Genomic DNA, 15,372 nt, shown 5'->3' on the forward strand with positions numbered 1-15,372 from the left:
TGTATAATTATATACTTCTTTCTATAATTTCGAATCTTTTATCTTATATTCTATTCAAAAATGTTCTGCATGCATTTCACAGATTACCAGAAACTTAAAGTTCTTAGCCTAAAGCGAATTCTGAAGAGATCGGAATAAGTAATAACAATCCGACTGAGCAATGTTAGGCGAATATTGAAAATGAATGGGAATATTCCGTTTCCATTTCTGTTAATATTTGCTCAGTTTGCAAATATGTGTGTAGTTTTATGGTATTTCGGTGAATAGCTAATTCCCTTAAGTGCTGATACTAATCTATTGTAGTAGTTTTTTTTTTATTTCATATTGTTGTAAACAATCAAATTGTTGATCTTCCGTAACAATACGCTTGAAAAATTATTTTACGTTGCGTTTCAAGGATTTAATCACAAACTGAAATCTAATCGATGAAATGTTTATTTTTTTTTGTATTTTTTATACTTTGTTTCTTTCTTTTTTTTCCCCCATTTAAATCAGCTTAATCCGATTTCAGAACTCTCAATTGATGGTTTCAAAATTTTTAGTATTTCAGTAATCTCCCTTGCTGTATAACGTAATTTCAACTTTCAATAATACGAATATTCGATATATAATACTTATATAAATGAATTTTAAAAGGTCATTCTAATAATAACAATATGAGTACTCTCTGAAATAGTAATACAAACTTTGTTAGTTATGATGATAAGAGTTTGTTAGTTATGATGTTAGTTACGATGATAAGAGAGAGGGAAAAAAATCGTAAAATAAGAGGAATCTTGAGAAATGACTCTTCCTGCCCCTTCTCTCTACCTATAAATAAAAATCTAAAGAAAAGTTAAATTAGCGAGTTAAGTAGATACATTTTCAAAAGTTCGCTTACTTATTTTCAAGATATCTTCCGTGTGTATACAGACACACACACACAAATTCAAGTAAGTGAAATCACGACGAATCCTGAACGAACGGGTGATGTATATATAGTTGTAATAAAGTCGTTCGAATCGTGTTCTTCCATATTTCTTGATTTATACTGCTCGGAAGCAATGTAAAATCGACGAAGGATGGGAGAGAGGAAGAGAGAGAGAGGCAGAGAGGGAGAGAGAATGGAAGGGAGGGTTGGTAGGAGGGAGGGAGGGACGAAATATGGCGTGCTTTTATTGGTGATGCCGCGACGCGTCGTTTACCACCTCGGACGGTGCTCGTTAACAGTACCCTTGACCAATCTAATCGTCATAAAACAGTCCGTTCGACCGTTCAAAGCTTTTATCGTCGTTTCTACGCTTCCATCTAACAGTCTCATGTCTTTGAAGCTTTTTCACCTCCTTCGTACGCCAATTTTTTTTTAAACGATGATTTCGAGTTAACCGACCTTTTTCGTTTTCACACAGATATCTCTACATCGAGCGTATGAGGGGTTCGTTATTTTGTATCGATCGAATGATCTCGGACACGATCCAGGCTTTTTATCGTTTTCCATTTCTCTACACGCGATTTTGCGATACTCGTTTGCGTTCAATCGCTTCGTTGCATACGCTTTTCGTTATTCTGGAATTCGAGAGAGAGAGAGACAGAGAGAGAGAGAGAGAGAGAGAGAGAGAGAGAGAGAGAGAGAGAGAGAGAGAGAGAGAGAGAGAGAGAACGATAGATCTACAACTAGTCGTCCTTTTTCTCACTTTTTTTCTTCCATATAGAAGAGAACATCGAGAAAAGTATGATCTGTTTCGTCGATATTCTTTTATCGGGAAAAACTAGATCAAACTTTATCTCGAACGTGTTTTGTCATTTTCGATCTCCCATTTTGGTTCCCACAACTTCTCTCTCTTTCTCTCTCCCCCCCCTCTCTCTCGCTCTCTCTCTCTTTCTCTCTCTCTCTCGTTGTCTTTTATTTATATCTATAGGAATTGCATGCCAGTTCTTTCACACTTTCTGGGAAAGGGGTTTGTTCTTTTTCCTTTTTCTTTATTTTTGTTTTAGGAAAATAAAAATGCAATATTCCGTGTTCTTTAATCAAAATCATAGAAACTATTATGAAAATTTTCCTCCTCTCGATTTGAAACTTTCGAAACGATGAGGAGAGTGAGAGCGAGTGAGTGAGTGAGTGCATGAGTGAGTGAGTGAGAGAGTTCTTTTTCAAACGACACCAAGTTACTTTCTGCCGTTTATTTCTTTCGTGTTACGTTTCTTTCTAGATCAAATAGGAGAATTCGTTTGCCTTACTTTCGTTTCTTCAAAGGAACCGCCATTCCTTCGTTTCTCTTTCTCCACGTTTTCTTTTTTCCTTCCCTTTCTCTTTCTCTCTCTTTCTCTCTTTCTCTCCCTTTCTCCCTCTCTCTTTCTCCCTCTCTCCCTCTGTCTACCTCTCATTTCAGTTTCTTACCTTCGTTCGTTATTTGAGCTTCTCTAATTACGCATACAATCCTTTGACCGTACCGATTAAACCTTTCCTCTTTGACGCTTCCTCCTTCTCCGTTTTCTTCGATTCTGCTCTCCTCCCTTTTTGCCTTCATCTCCGCCACTTAGGTTCATCGGGTCAATTTATCCGAGTGCTAGATAATTTCTGATAAGACGTTGATTTACTCAAGTGCGGCCGTAAGAACGTCCGCGAACGTTGAAAGCGAATATTGATAATAAAAGCCTTTTCTATCTATCTCTTTCTCGAATTTCCATCGACGATAAAGAAGATATCAAACCGATGAAATGCTAATGAAACAATTTGGAAAGATCCCCGATTAAATTACATAGTTCTCCTTAAAGTATCCTCGAATATGCTTTTCGTGACTCCTTCAATGAATCCCTTTTATTTCCGGTTTTTATTCATCCTTCATTAATTTCGTTGTATAATTTAAATTATAGATAAATAAAAATGAATTTTAGATTAAAGTAAATTTTTAATTCATTATGCAATGAATTGAATTGAATGTTTAATTAATTTATACGTTGCAAGGCTAAGTTTTAAGGATTCTAAATATTGTATTTTATTTATTTAACAGATAGATGCAAATTTTCATTTTAATTGATTTTCGTAACACATTATGCGAATAAATTGATTCGGATAACTAAATTGATTTAATCCCTTTAATCAAAAAATAATTCTTTACATCTATCTATCTAGCTATCTATTTTTTTTATATTTTAAATTTGTCGAGGAAAAAAAAAATTTTGATTATGAATAAATACGTGAGCTTAAATTCATTTTTTAGTGAGTCATGCCAACGAATGGATTTTATAAAATATTAAATTTCATTGTTAAAATTAAAAAAATATTTTCATATTTTTAAGATATCAAAGTAAATGTTTTATCTGTCAACAAATATATGAATTTTCGCTAAAATCGATTTACATCGATAAACTGAATTTCTTTATTACTATTTGCTTTTTCGAAAACGAATGATGAAAGCGATTAAAAAAAAAAAAGGAAATAATCGTTATGTGTACAGTGTTTCCGAAAAAGTGGGCATATCTTTAGAGATAGATTCAGTATGCTAAAATAAGAGCAAAAGTTTGTATAAACATATGGCCGATATGACCTTGTTTCTAAATTATAGCCGTTTTTGTTTTCCAGTAATTCGTATGACTCCTTTGTCAAGAATAATTACCGACCATTTGATCGAACCAGTTTTTCTGAATGAGACATTAACTGACGAATCATACAGTTCATTTTTAAGAGAAAGCTTACATGAAACTGTTGGAAGACATCGTTTGATGTCATCAACCATATATGGTTTATGTATGATGAAGCATCCACCACGTTTTAATCGACTAACGAGACTGTTTTTAAATGAGAGAGTCCCTAATAAATGATCGTAAAGATTCAATTAATTGTTCAACACGATCACCTGATATAAATCGATTTTTATTTATGGGACTACCTATAGTTTTTGGTTTAGAATGCATTAATAAACGATGTTAAAGAATTGCGATATCGTATTCAAAAATGTTATCGACGAATTTAAACGACACCTGGTATTTTTGAACGAGTGAGATCTATGATACGACGTATTCAAGCCGAGAATGGCCACTTTGAATAATTTCGATGAAAATTATTAAATAACAAGCTTACACATAAAAACTGCTATAATTCGGAAACAAGATCGTATCGGGCATATGTTTATATGAATTTTTTTTCTTATATTAACTTAACTGAATCTATCCCCGAAGTTATGTCCACATTTTCGGAAACATTCTGTATTATACATATATGTATATTAGACGTGTTCATAAACATTGTATAAATTTCTAAGACTATCCGTAGTTTCGTCCATATTGTTTTATTAGACAGTACATATACATAAATACATATACAAGACACGAGGGATAACATACATACTACACAAAATATTTACATATACGTATATCCGTAAGTAGACAAGCTGTATTTACGTTTTGCTTATATTTCCCTTTCTTTTACTCTCTTTATTTCTCTTTCTATGAAAAACATTATAACTAACGCTAAGGATAAATTTTGTACACATTAACAACATACGGACTAAAAGAAAAAGAAACTCACTAGATCACATTCAGTCTCGTCTCGTCCTTACTCGCATAAAGATTTAAACGATATCTCCGAACTCCCAAGAAAATTTAAAGGTATAACGAATAGAATTATACATTACCTTATTATAATTCCTTTCCGTAATATAAGATTTTTCTTTTCTTTTTACCAGTTAGAAATATGAATATTCATTTTATTGATAAAACCAGATTTATGTTATGTAAATTGTTATGTTGAACAATAACAAATATGTATATAACGAACGGTTATGTATATTGAAAAAACAATCATAAATATTAATTGAAACGGGTGATAAGTTAAATATCTCATGTCTGAGAGGTAACTTGAGCACAACGTCAGTACATTTTCAATGTGCGGTTTCAGGCTGGTAAGTCCAACAACAACGAGGTAACGCTGCACAACGTCGACTTCGCCCTCTCGGGTACGTTCAGCTGCGAAGTTACAGCAGACGCGCCGACCTTCTCCACAGCCTCCGCCACGAAGAATCTTACCGTAGTGTGTAAGTACACGCTCCACAGCATTACTGAGTATCACGAAACACGTAGCTCTCTCTCTCTCTCTCTCTACCTTTCTCCACGACTCACTCAGAGACAACCCTTTTACCACATCCCCATATTCTCTCTCTCTCTCTCTGTCTCTGTCTATGTCTCTGTCTCTGTCTTTCTGTCTGTCTGTCTCTCTCTCTCTCTGTGTGTGTTATCCCGCATTCGGTTTCCAAGTTCGCCTCGAGCAGTGCTTGCACGTGCTTCGTTCTATCGAACGCGTAATCTCCTTTCCGCATCACTCTTCGTATCTTCTCTGTCCTTTACTATCTTCATCTTGACATCTTTTTAATAGTAAACGAAAGAAAGAGAGAGAAAGAGAAAGAGAGGGAGAGAGAGAGAGAGAGAGAGAAAGAGAGGGAGAGAGAGAGAGAGAGAAAGAGAAAAAATTAATTAATATTTTCACGTATAATATATTTAATCATTTACGTTATGCTATAACATCTGGTATGATTTTACCTTTTATTTATTTAATAAAATAATAAAATCAGAAGGAAATAATTTTATCGAAAAATTTCGTTGATGATATATTTACGCATTACGAGTATATCTAATATGTGATTATCAAAACTGGAAAAGATTTAAATTAGAATTTAGGATAGAAAAAGTAGGATTATAATTCGAACGGTTAGTATATAATAAGATCTACAGAAATGTATAATGAATATATATATAGCATGTGTTATAATTATTTTAAAAAATTCATTCTGATTATTCTCGACGAATTAAGTAAAATATTAATCTACATGACCATAGACTCTCTCTCTCTCTCTCTCTCTCTCTCTCTCTCTCTCTCTCTCTCTCTCTCTCTCTCTCTCTCTCTCTCTCTCTCTCTCTCTCTCTCTCTCTCTCTCTCTCTCTCTCTCTCTCTCTCTCTCTCTTTCTCGATTTATGATTAGAATCTTCATGATATAAGCCAATTCAGTGAGTATGCAACGTTTATCGTTCTCCCACGCATTCTGCATAAACCATTAGATCAAAGCATATCGATCAGGAACAGGAGGTTTGTGGTTAATACCACGTATACGAGCGAACTCGAAGAAGGATATTTGCGTCGAGGAAAAGAAGCTAACACGTCGATGATTACCCAGAGTCTCGATTAAACGTGAATACGCGTACGCGGTTTTACGAACTTTTAGTTTTCGATGGGTCTGTAGTTTACCAATGGGAAATGAAAGGGTACTCCTAATGGAGGTTTTTCGTGAACGTTTCGTGTTTTTCCTCCGATGTTTCGTTGAAGCTGTTCGAGCTTCGTTCAAGCTTTTGCTTTTACTACCTCGAGGAGATTCAAACGGAAGCTTTTTCTGTTTGGCATGAAAAATCGTTCCGTTTTCTATCGCATAAACGATAGCTACCGTCGTTGTTTGAATTTTTTTTCTGTTTTTTTTCCCCGTTTCTTTTCTGTTTTTGAATATACACGCAATTTGTCCATGAAACATACAAAATTTTTATCGAAAATTTAAATTGTTAAGATATTGTTTCATTTAAGAAGGTGTGGCGTCAATGAAATATTCTTCGTATAAAATGTTTCAAGTGTTCGAGAAAAGTCACTTAAGATTACTTACACACGTATATAATATATATATATATATATATATATATATATATATACACATATATACATATATACATATATACATACATACATACATACATACGTACACATTTAGATCCTTTATAAAGCGCACGTGTCTACTTTAAGTCGGTCACAAGTACCTCAAGCGAGAAGAGACTCTCAGGGCAGTAAAACATTCGCTCGCCAGAGTCGCAGAGATCTCTCATGAGAATTCGTTAAGTGATCGCGTGACTAACGATACCTTGACTCTGGCATCTCCTTGAGAAACTAACTGAATGAAGACAGGCTTGTCGTATCCTTGATAGGGGTGAGTTTATAAAGTTATATCTTTTAAGATATTTTATATCATGTTTTCTATTCGATTTATATATATGTATTATATTTTTCATATATATATAATGTAATATAATATAATAAATATAATATAATAAATTATATATATTATATTATATTATATTATATTATATTATATTATATTATATTATATTATATTATATTATATTATATTATATTATATTATATTATATTATATTATATATACTTGGTAAAGAGTACAAAATGAGATACGAAATATCTATATTACGCAATTGTTATTCTACTTTTAATTAATTTATATTACATATCTGAGCTAAATATTTATCAACAGATCTAATTACTTAGTTTTATAATATAATTCGCAATAAATCGAATAGTACCTATTCCAAATAGACTGAAAAAAATTTAATATGGTTTGGTGAGTGGGTCAAATCCACTTCGTAGAAAAATCTATCATAAAGACCACTCCCGATCTTGCGATATTAAAAACTATAAAGAACATTCGACGGAAGAGACCACTTCGTCGCGCTGACTTTCGTCACATCCGGTATATATCTACCTATATAGATGTAATGCCAGTGTGGTTTTCCCGAGCGTGGGAGAATAACCGCGAGGTAGCAATTTTCCAATATATCCGTCGAGTTCTCCTCAAAGGGGTCTTGCAAGCCTCTCTCTCTCACCCTCTCTCTCCTCTCTCTATCTATCCTTTCTCATATGTTTCTCGTAGAAACGACAGACAACTCCTTCACTTCTTGGCCCTCGTCTTCCTCGAAGATTCGCACGAATGTTGCCGTCTTTTCGAAGTCACCTGCGAGAAATCGAAATCCAGTTTTGCCCTCAATCCAATGCGCGCACGAGAAAGAGAGAGAAAAAGAAAGAACGAAAGAGAAAGATATATATATATATATATATATATATATATATATATATATATATATATTATATAAAGAGAGAGAGAGGGAGAGAGTAAAGTGAAGTAGATAGTAGAGTGGTGGTTGGTAGTAAGAGTTGAGAGGGAGGGTGGTTGCACGTGCACCTACATATGAATTCGTTGCTCGAAGCTTCGAACGTATAAGCGAACCTTGGTGAATGGGGTGAGTGAGCTTGCGGAGAGAATAAGATAGGATAGGAAAAGAGGAGAATGCCCGAACGCTATAAAATGAATCCTTTCGATAAAACCGTTCTTCCATTTTTCTTTTGATCAGTGACTTCGCAGACAATCGCCGAGGAGCGCGCGAACGTACGCGTATATTTTTCCGATCTCCTCTCGCGAGTACGCGCTGCGATTCGCACCGCAATCACACACTCTCATGTCTGTATGTGTATATGTGTATACATGTATATGTGTGTAGGTGTATGTGTGTATATGTGTGTATATGTGCACTCGATTCGAACACGCTCGGGAAACTGCCTTCCGAGAAGGAACTTTATGATCGGATGGAATTTTTTTTCTCTCTCTTTCTCTTTCTCTTTCTCTATCTATCTATCTATCTCTCTCTCTCTCCCTTTCTGTCTCTTCTTTCCTTCTTTCCACTAGTCCAGCGACTTGCCATCGAAAACCAACGTCGCCGTTCATGTTTTACGAGTTTCGCTGAACGTTCTCTCGTATAATGCCATAACGTCGACCGATCGACGAAACTTCGAAAATTCCACAATTTATGAAAGTTTTTGTTTCTCCTCCTTTGTGCCATTGTTTTCCATCCTGTTTACCCTTAATGTTGGTACACGTTACGTGCTTTGTAATATCGCTCGTTATTCGTGAAACTCACGTAAAACGTATTTTCGGAAATTTTTCTTTGTTTATATCTTTTTTTCTTTTTTTTTCTTTTTCAATTTTTTCTGTTCCGTTTCGACGTTATTGGAAGATATAATTGACCTATGACGTTGGCTATTAATTTTTTTTTTTTACGAGAGAGAAATGTGATTTTTATTAAACTGGAAAAGGAAGTACGGCGAACAAAGTTTTGCAAATATTTGCGGAATACAGTTTAGTAAATAAATTCGTAAGATTCTTTTGAAATAAGAAGTTAAAGATTATTGTGTGTGTATATATGTAAGAATAGAAATAAAATATATAGAGTCTTTGCGAGTCTGTCTAATGACGACAATAATAGGGGAGGAAAGCTAAATTATTGGGTAGCATTGTGACAGGCACCTCCCGGGCGTTACAGAATACACTTCGAGCATTGTTTTCTCCTGATAGCTAATGCTTTATGTTTGAGACAGTGGCAAATCGTGGCGAAAAGTTTACCGCCGGTTCTCTCTCTCTTTCTCTTTCTCTCTCTATGGACAGACTTCAGGGAGAATGAATACGTTTCATGGGTTTTAGTAATTAACTGGTCCTGTGTATAATAGCCATCTCGAAAATTTACAATACCCATTTGTTTCGTTGAATTAAAGTGATTTATCGTTTTTTAATAATTTCATTGATATTCGAGAAACAGAAACACAATTGATTTTTTTTTTCTTCTTTTTCATCTTCTCGAGTAATATCAGAAAAAAATTATTATTTAGATTATATATTTATCAATGTATAGAATTATATTTGTAGGGGAACTTTAGCATTCGTATAGAGTGGAGAAATGGAAAATATTATACATATTGTATTGTACGAATACTTATGTAAATGATATAACAATAGTTAGTTTGTTAAGTAAAGGTTGGAGTCTTTGTGCGAAATTTAATTAAGAAATTCAGAAAAAGATGTACGAATGCTAAAATTAATTGATCAATATTTAAAATTGAACAATAAAAAAATGTTATCTTGACAATTTCTATCGTCGAATGAGTTACTTGCCAATAAACTATTTTCTTAAATTTCTGCTTTCAACTTCTTTCAATATTATAGTTTATATTATGAGGACAAAAAGTAGTAATTCTTTTGTACCAATCATTTAAATCTTTGAGCAAGTTCTTATATCTGTCAATTCTTATATCTGACAAGACGTGTTGCGAAGAAACGAGAAATTTAAAGTCATTGATAATTAAGATGTTTACAGAAAAAAAAAAAAAATAAGAAAAGAAAATTAAGCAAAAAACAAAAAGAAGAAAAAGGAAGGTGAAAACTTTCTCTCGTTAATGGAAAAGATATACAAGAGAAAAGTAGAGTGAATTTTCTTTTACATAATTTTCGAGCGTGGGACAGAACTCGCGCGACACTTCTCAAGAATCTAATCAGACTTCTGAATAAATAAAAGTTATAGAGAGAATAATGTAAATAGGTAATACAATGAAAACTATAAATATTCATGGATTTCATGAAAAATGATTTATTATTTCATTTTTGTGTATCCGCGTTCAAAATATAATTTAGCTTAAACCTTGATAATTGTTAATACAATTTATAAATTCGACTAGCCATTCTTCGTTCTAAAAGTCGTTTGAATTTTGCATAAGCACCGCGAGTTATTTCAATTAAAAGAGAATCGGTCGACGATACCGAGGACGAACAATAAAATCATTCGAAATAACCCCGGAAAATTTTAGCGAGTCGAACCATTGGCGAGCGGTGCCTATTTAAATTTGCGGATAGCGTGGGTCACGCTCTCGCGTCCGGCCAATACGTCGTTCAGCGAGAACGAATTTGTCCGCGTGAAATACTTTTAAAGCGGCGCAAATTAGCTATGCCGTAAAAACGTCGCAATCGAATAGTACGTAAAATTCGAGTAATTCGTTTATGCGCGTAAAGCGAATTGCCGAAGCGTTCCGCTGGTAAATATAATACTTTTATGCACGATGGACGACCAAGAGACATTTTTCAACATGGAACCTATTTTAAACGTTACTAAAATGGCAGCATTAGTGAAAATCCTGAAAAACGATATTATACAGAGTGGGACATTTTAATGGGGACACACATACATACTTACGTATGTATTTCGTGTTGTTTATTAACACATTCGAGAGCGGTAACGTAGTCCTACTACGTCAGTTCATTTCAAAATCCTGTAGCTGAGAGACGCGAAAACGTAGTCCTACGTCATTTCACCCATTACATTATAATCGTATTTAAATAGCACAACCAACTCTCTCGTCCTCAACTATAGACGTTTGAAAATTGTACGTGGCTTTTAGGTAGTGGACTCGCTCTAAAATCGCCGACTTCGAATGTGTTAATAAATGAAATATGTTTCTATGTATATGTGTATGTGTTCAAACATATATATATATATATCGCGTGCGCGCATGCGTCTGTGTACATATATAAATAGATATATGGATAATGATATAAAAATATATAGATGATGTGATTTCATTATTCCATATTTATTAAATTCGTCAATATGTATTTATATTATACCTTTTTAACATTTTTTCATTCTAATTAAATTTATGTGAAAACATTATCACTTAACACTTCGAATTACAATTATCTTCAACTTTCGTACTCGGTCAAGTGTAATTTGATTTTTTCAACTTTTAATATCTCATATTCACGTACACATACCTTATTGATTTATTTTATTAACAACATGAAATGTCACGTCAGAGGTGACCTCAAAATGTAAAAGGCTAAATGATTTATTTCATCATAGGATGTATGTAATACTTATATACTTGTATATATTTATATGTACGCAACACACACACACTCACACACAGAGTGTATGTAAATGATTGACAAAAAAATAATTGCACGATTAATTTCGTAAAATCGTTTTATTTCCTCTGGGAAACATAAAGTCCGAAATTTTCAACGAATTGGCACTCCCGTGATATCCATTTGGATCGCGTACTTTATTAGCGTTCTTGGATTGAAGCGAAAAGAATCTTTCGTGGTACGTCCTGGGCGTTCTTCGTTCAGTGGAAATATGAATTTCATATTTTACGATAATACCGTCGGATGTTCTCAAGGTAAACGAATCTCTTCACGGAGAAGTTTTCGCAGAGTTACTCGGGAAAAATCGTAGCTGCATGTCGATTTTCTCCAATGCTATAGTTCTCCCCTCTTTTTTTCTTCGTGATATCGATTTTTCTGCGATCCCAATGGATAAGAGTTACCCAAGGGATACGAAGGAATGAGTGCGAGATCAAACGTGGGTGTGGAATCAAATTTTTAATCAAATTGCTGTGCTTGGTTAATAGTAGCAAAAGTAAAGTAACAAAAAAGAAAAGTAGAAAAAGAAAGAAGAGAGAATACAATTTCTCTTTTTCTCTCTCTCTCTCTTTCTCTTTCAAAAAAAAAAAGAAAGAAAGAAAGAAAGAAAGAAAAATCGATACACTTTAAAAAGAAATGACATTCGACCTAATAATAAAAATCGTTTCTTTTATAAAGAATAAAACTGCTAATAATCAAGTTACACGTATCTCCATGCGATTTTCACCATCGAAAAGTTTTTCCATTCGAGCGTACGCGAGATACTTGAATTTGAAAAGAGCATCGTTGTTCTCGTACTCGATCTAAAAGTGCTCTTAAGCTTCAAAAATTCGTTCTCCCAGTAGAACCTTCGAAACGAGGCGTTACCAAATCGAACAATCGTTATCCTCACGAACGATAGTCGTCGGTCTTTTTTTGTGTTTCTTTTTCTTTTTTACGGACTCGTGTTCGTTCGTTTCGTCATAATAAAAAGTGAAAATCGGTTAAAATAGAATATAAAAGAGAAAAAAGCGAGTAAACGGTGGCAGTGAGAAAAGTCAGTGTTGTCGAAGCGACTTTAAAACGACGATTCACTTGGTATTGCGTGCATGTTAAAATAGTAGGTAAATGTACGATAGAGTTTCCATTAGTTCGGCGAATCGTGCTATTCTTTGATATCGAAAAATGTATGGGTTGAGTCCTTTCGTCCTATGGTATATGAGAGGGTGGCAAGGAGGAAGGAAGGTGGTAAAAAAATCCATTTCCATCGTTCGAAACGGATTGGCTTGTCCGTGCTCTTTCGTGCGAGAAGTACCATATCGTAGAGATACTATCGATTCTAAGCTAGACTCAATCCGATCCCGATAGTACTACGTCGATATAACTGGGATTCGATTAATCGTACTATCGTAACGCGAATCGGCTCTTTATCGTTGCCCTTGGCAAAATCTATGGGAGTTTATAATCATATCCTTTAGTTTGCATACCTTCTAATGTCTCGTATCTAAGTGAACGTACTACAATAGATACGGATCGATCGTTAGAATGATTAAAGAGAATATAGATAGCAATAATGCTTAATTAACTCTAATAGAACAGAGTTTATCGTATAATAGATGGTAACTAATGAAATATATATATATATATATATATATATATATATATATATATATATGTAATAAAAAGTATATAGTTGACACGTTTCGTAAATTTATACATTAGAAATATTATAATAGAATTTTAAAAAATAAATGATTTGTAATATCATTTAATTGATAGGAATTAAGAAAAAATAATAGTAGAATGTAATAAGATTGCAATTCGATTATAAGAACTGGAAAAAGAATTTTGCGCGTAATAAATTAAAAGTAAAGTTATAGAGATTATAATATTAATTTTCTTTTTTGTTAATGCCTTTTAATGAAAATGTAACGATCGAATTAAATTACCGATAATTATAATATTTATTGAAATAAGGATCGAATAAAAATAAAAATTGAATCATTTTATACGTCTTAATATTATAGAGATAAAAGAATTTGATTAAACATAAATTTGTAATTACTAATTTATCATAATGAGCATAAAAGATTCTTGTTTACGTTTCAGTTTCTTAATGAATTAAAATTTTACATTCGGTTTATAAAACTTTATAAATATAAATATTTGAAGTAAAACAAAATTAATAATTTAATTTAGAAAACTTGGAGAAATCAAAAATATCAATTTCTATATATTTTAAAATATATGAATTAATTTAAAATTAAGATATCAATATCAACATAAAATGTAAAAACATTGAATTTATTATAGCATATAAATAAAAGAGAATATTCGTTGTTACTCTGTTTGATTATTCCTCGGTATAATATTCATATAATTCTCGGTAGATCGTAATACTATAAAGAGAAGAGGATCCACTCAACACTGTTTGCCTATTACGTTCAAGTATACATACACATGTGTGTGTATGTGTGTATATATATGCACGTAACTCATGTGTCATCGCAAACGAGAAGAGCTAGAAGTGATGTTAGTGGGACTTGCTTTTTCCATCATCTTCTAAGAGTACCAATGGAGTTACGTACGCATAAGTTTGTACGGTACCGTGCGAAACAGTTAACCTAACAGGTTTCTCAGTGCCGCTCGAATATTGGATAAGTTCCGTAGCAAGGTAGAAAATGGCGAGGGATTACAGTGTTTACCACCCTAACCGAGGAGACTCTGCTACCGGCAGGGATTGTTGGCAAGATTTAAGAGCATGTATGCGAGAGAGAGAGAGAGAGAGAGAGAGAGAGAGAGAGAGACAGACAGACAGACAGATAGATAGAGACAGAGACAAAGATTGAACTAATATATAGAGTGATATATCCACAAGTGACAACGAGCAAGAATGATTGATAATAATTTTCATTATGTTTCAGCTTTACCAGAAGGTAAACCCTTTATTGTATCTGATCGGGAACGTTACGATCTTGGGGATACTCTACGAGCAAATTGTAGTTTACCAGCATCGAGGCCAACCGCTCGTCTGTCATTTGCTCTCAATAACATACCGGTAAGAAATACAGTATGATACATTATAAGTTTTTTCTTTGCTTGATTTAAGTTATGACAAAGTTATCGTATGCCTGGAAGTATGATTGATTTTTCCTCTCGATAAAAGTTCTATTTTTTTTCCCTTTTTTCTCTACCTTCTTTTCTTTCCTCTTTCCTTTCCTGTTTCAAGTAATTAATAGAAACTATAACGAAGTAATGATGTCGTAATATATAAGATATACCTAATAAACGAGCTAATATAAGTTAAAGAAGATTAGGAAGAGGGAAGTTTTCCCTTTTGCTATAGTAACACGACTTAAGTTGTTCGAAACTCGTACAACTTCGATACCTACTTCTTCTTTCTTTTTCTTCTTCTTTCTTTCTTTTTTTTTTTTTTCATTGGCCGAAATGAAGTATGAAAATCTGTTCCCCTTTTTGAAATTCGGTTAGTAGGACGAGCGAGAATGGAAGGTAAAAGAGGGAAAACGAGGATTCCACGGAGATTGATTCGTTCGCAGATGAATGCTCTCGCGTGATTCTCGCGTTCTATCTGCTTCCTCTCGTTCTAAACGTGAGATCTTCTTCTTCGTTACCGTTCGATTATCGATTTTCGATAAGCGAGAGTGTAATATTTCGAAAGCGAAAGAACATTAATCTTGATCGTTCCGTCTGAAATGTCCGGTTTACATAGTAACCAAATTTAGAATTCTTACATAGTGATGTGAATAAATTTTCTTCGGTGTTACGCTCAAAAAAAGTAAATTACGAGATTTAATATAATTTATTTTCTCGTCAACGTGATATAATCAAA

At 33.5% G+C, this 15,372-nt stretch overlaps 1 protein-coding gene across 1 annotated transcript in view; it reads left to right on the top strand.

The window, feature by feature from the left end:
* LOC127069412 (uncharacterized) overlaps positions 1 to 15,372 on the top strand; it is a 129,748-nt gene that overhangs the window by 68,048 nt on the left and 46,328 nt on the right. The window contains exons 3-4 of the mRNA XM_051006418.1: positions 4,877 to 5,012; positions 14,447 to 14,580. Of these exons, the coding sequence (XP_050862375.1) occupies positions 4,877 to 5,012; positions 14,447 to 14,580 (270 nt within the window). The remainder of the gene's footprint in view (positions 1 to 4,876; positions 5,013 to 14,446; positions 14,581 to 15,372) is intronic.

This window comes from Vespula vulgaris, chromosome 15 (genome assembly GCF_905475345.1).
Source record: "Vespula vulgaris chromosome 15, iyVesVulg1.1, whole genome shotgun sequence".
Lineage (NCBI taxonomy): Eukaryota > Metazoa > Arthropoda > Insecta > Hymenoptera > Vespidae > Vespula > Vespula vulgaris.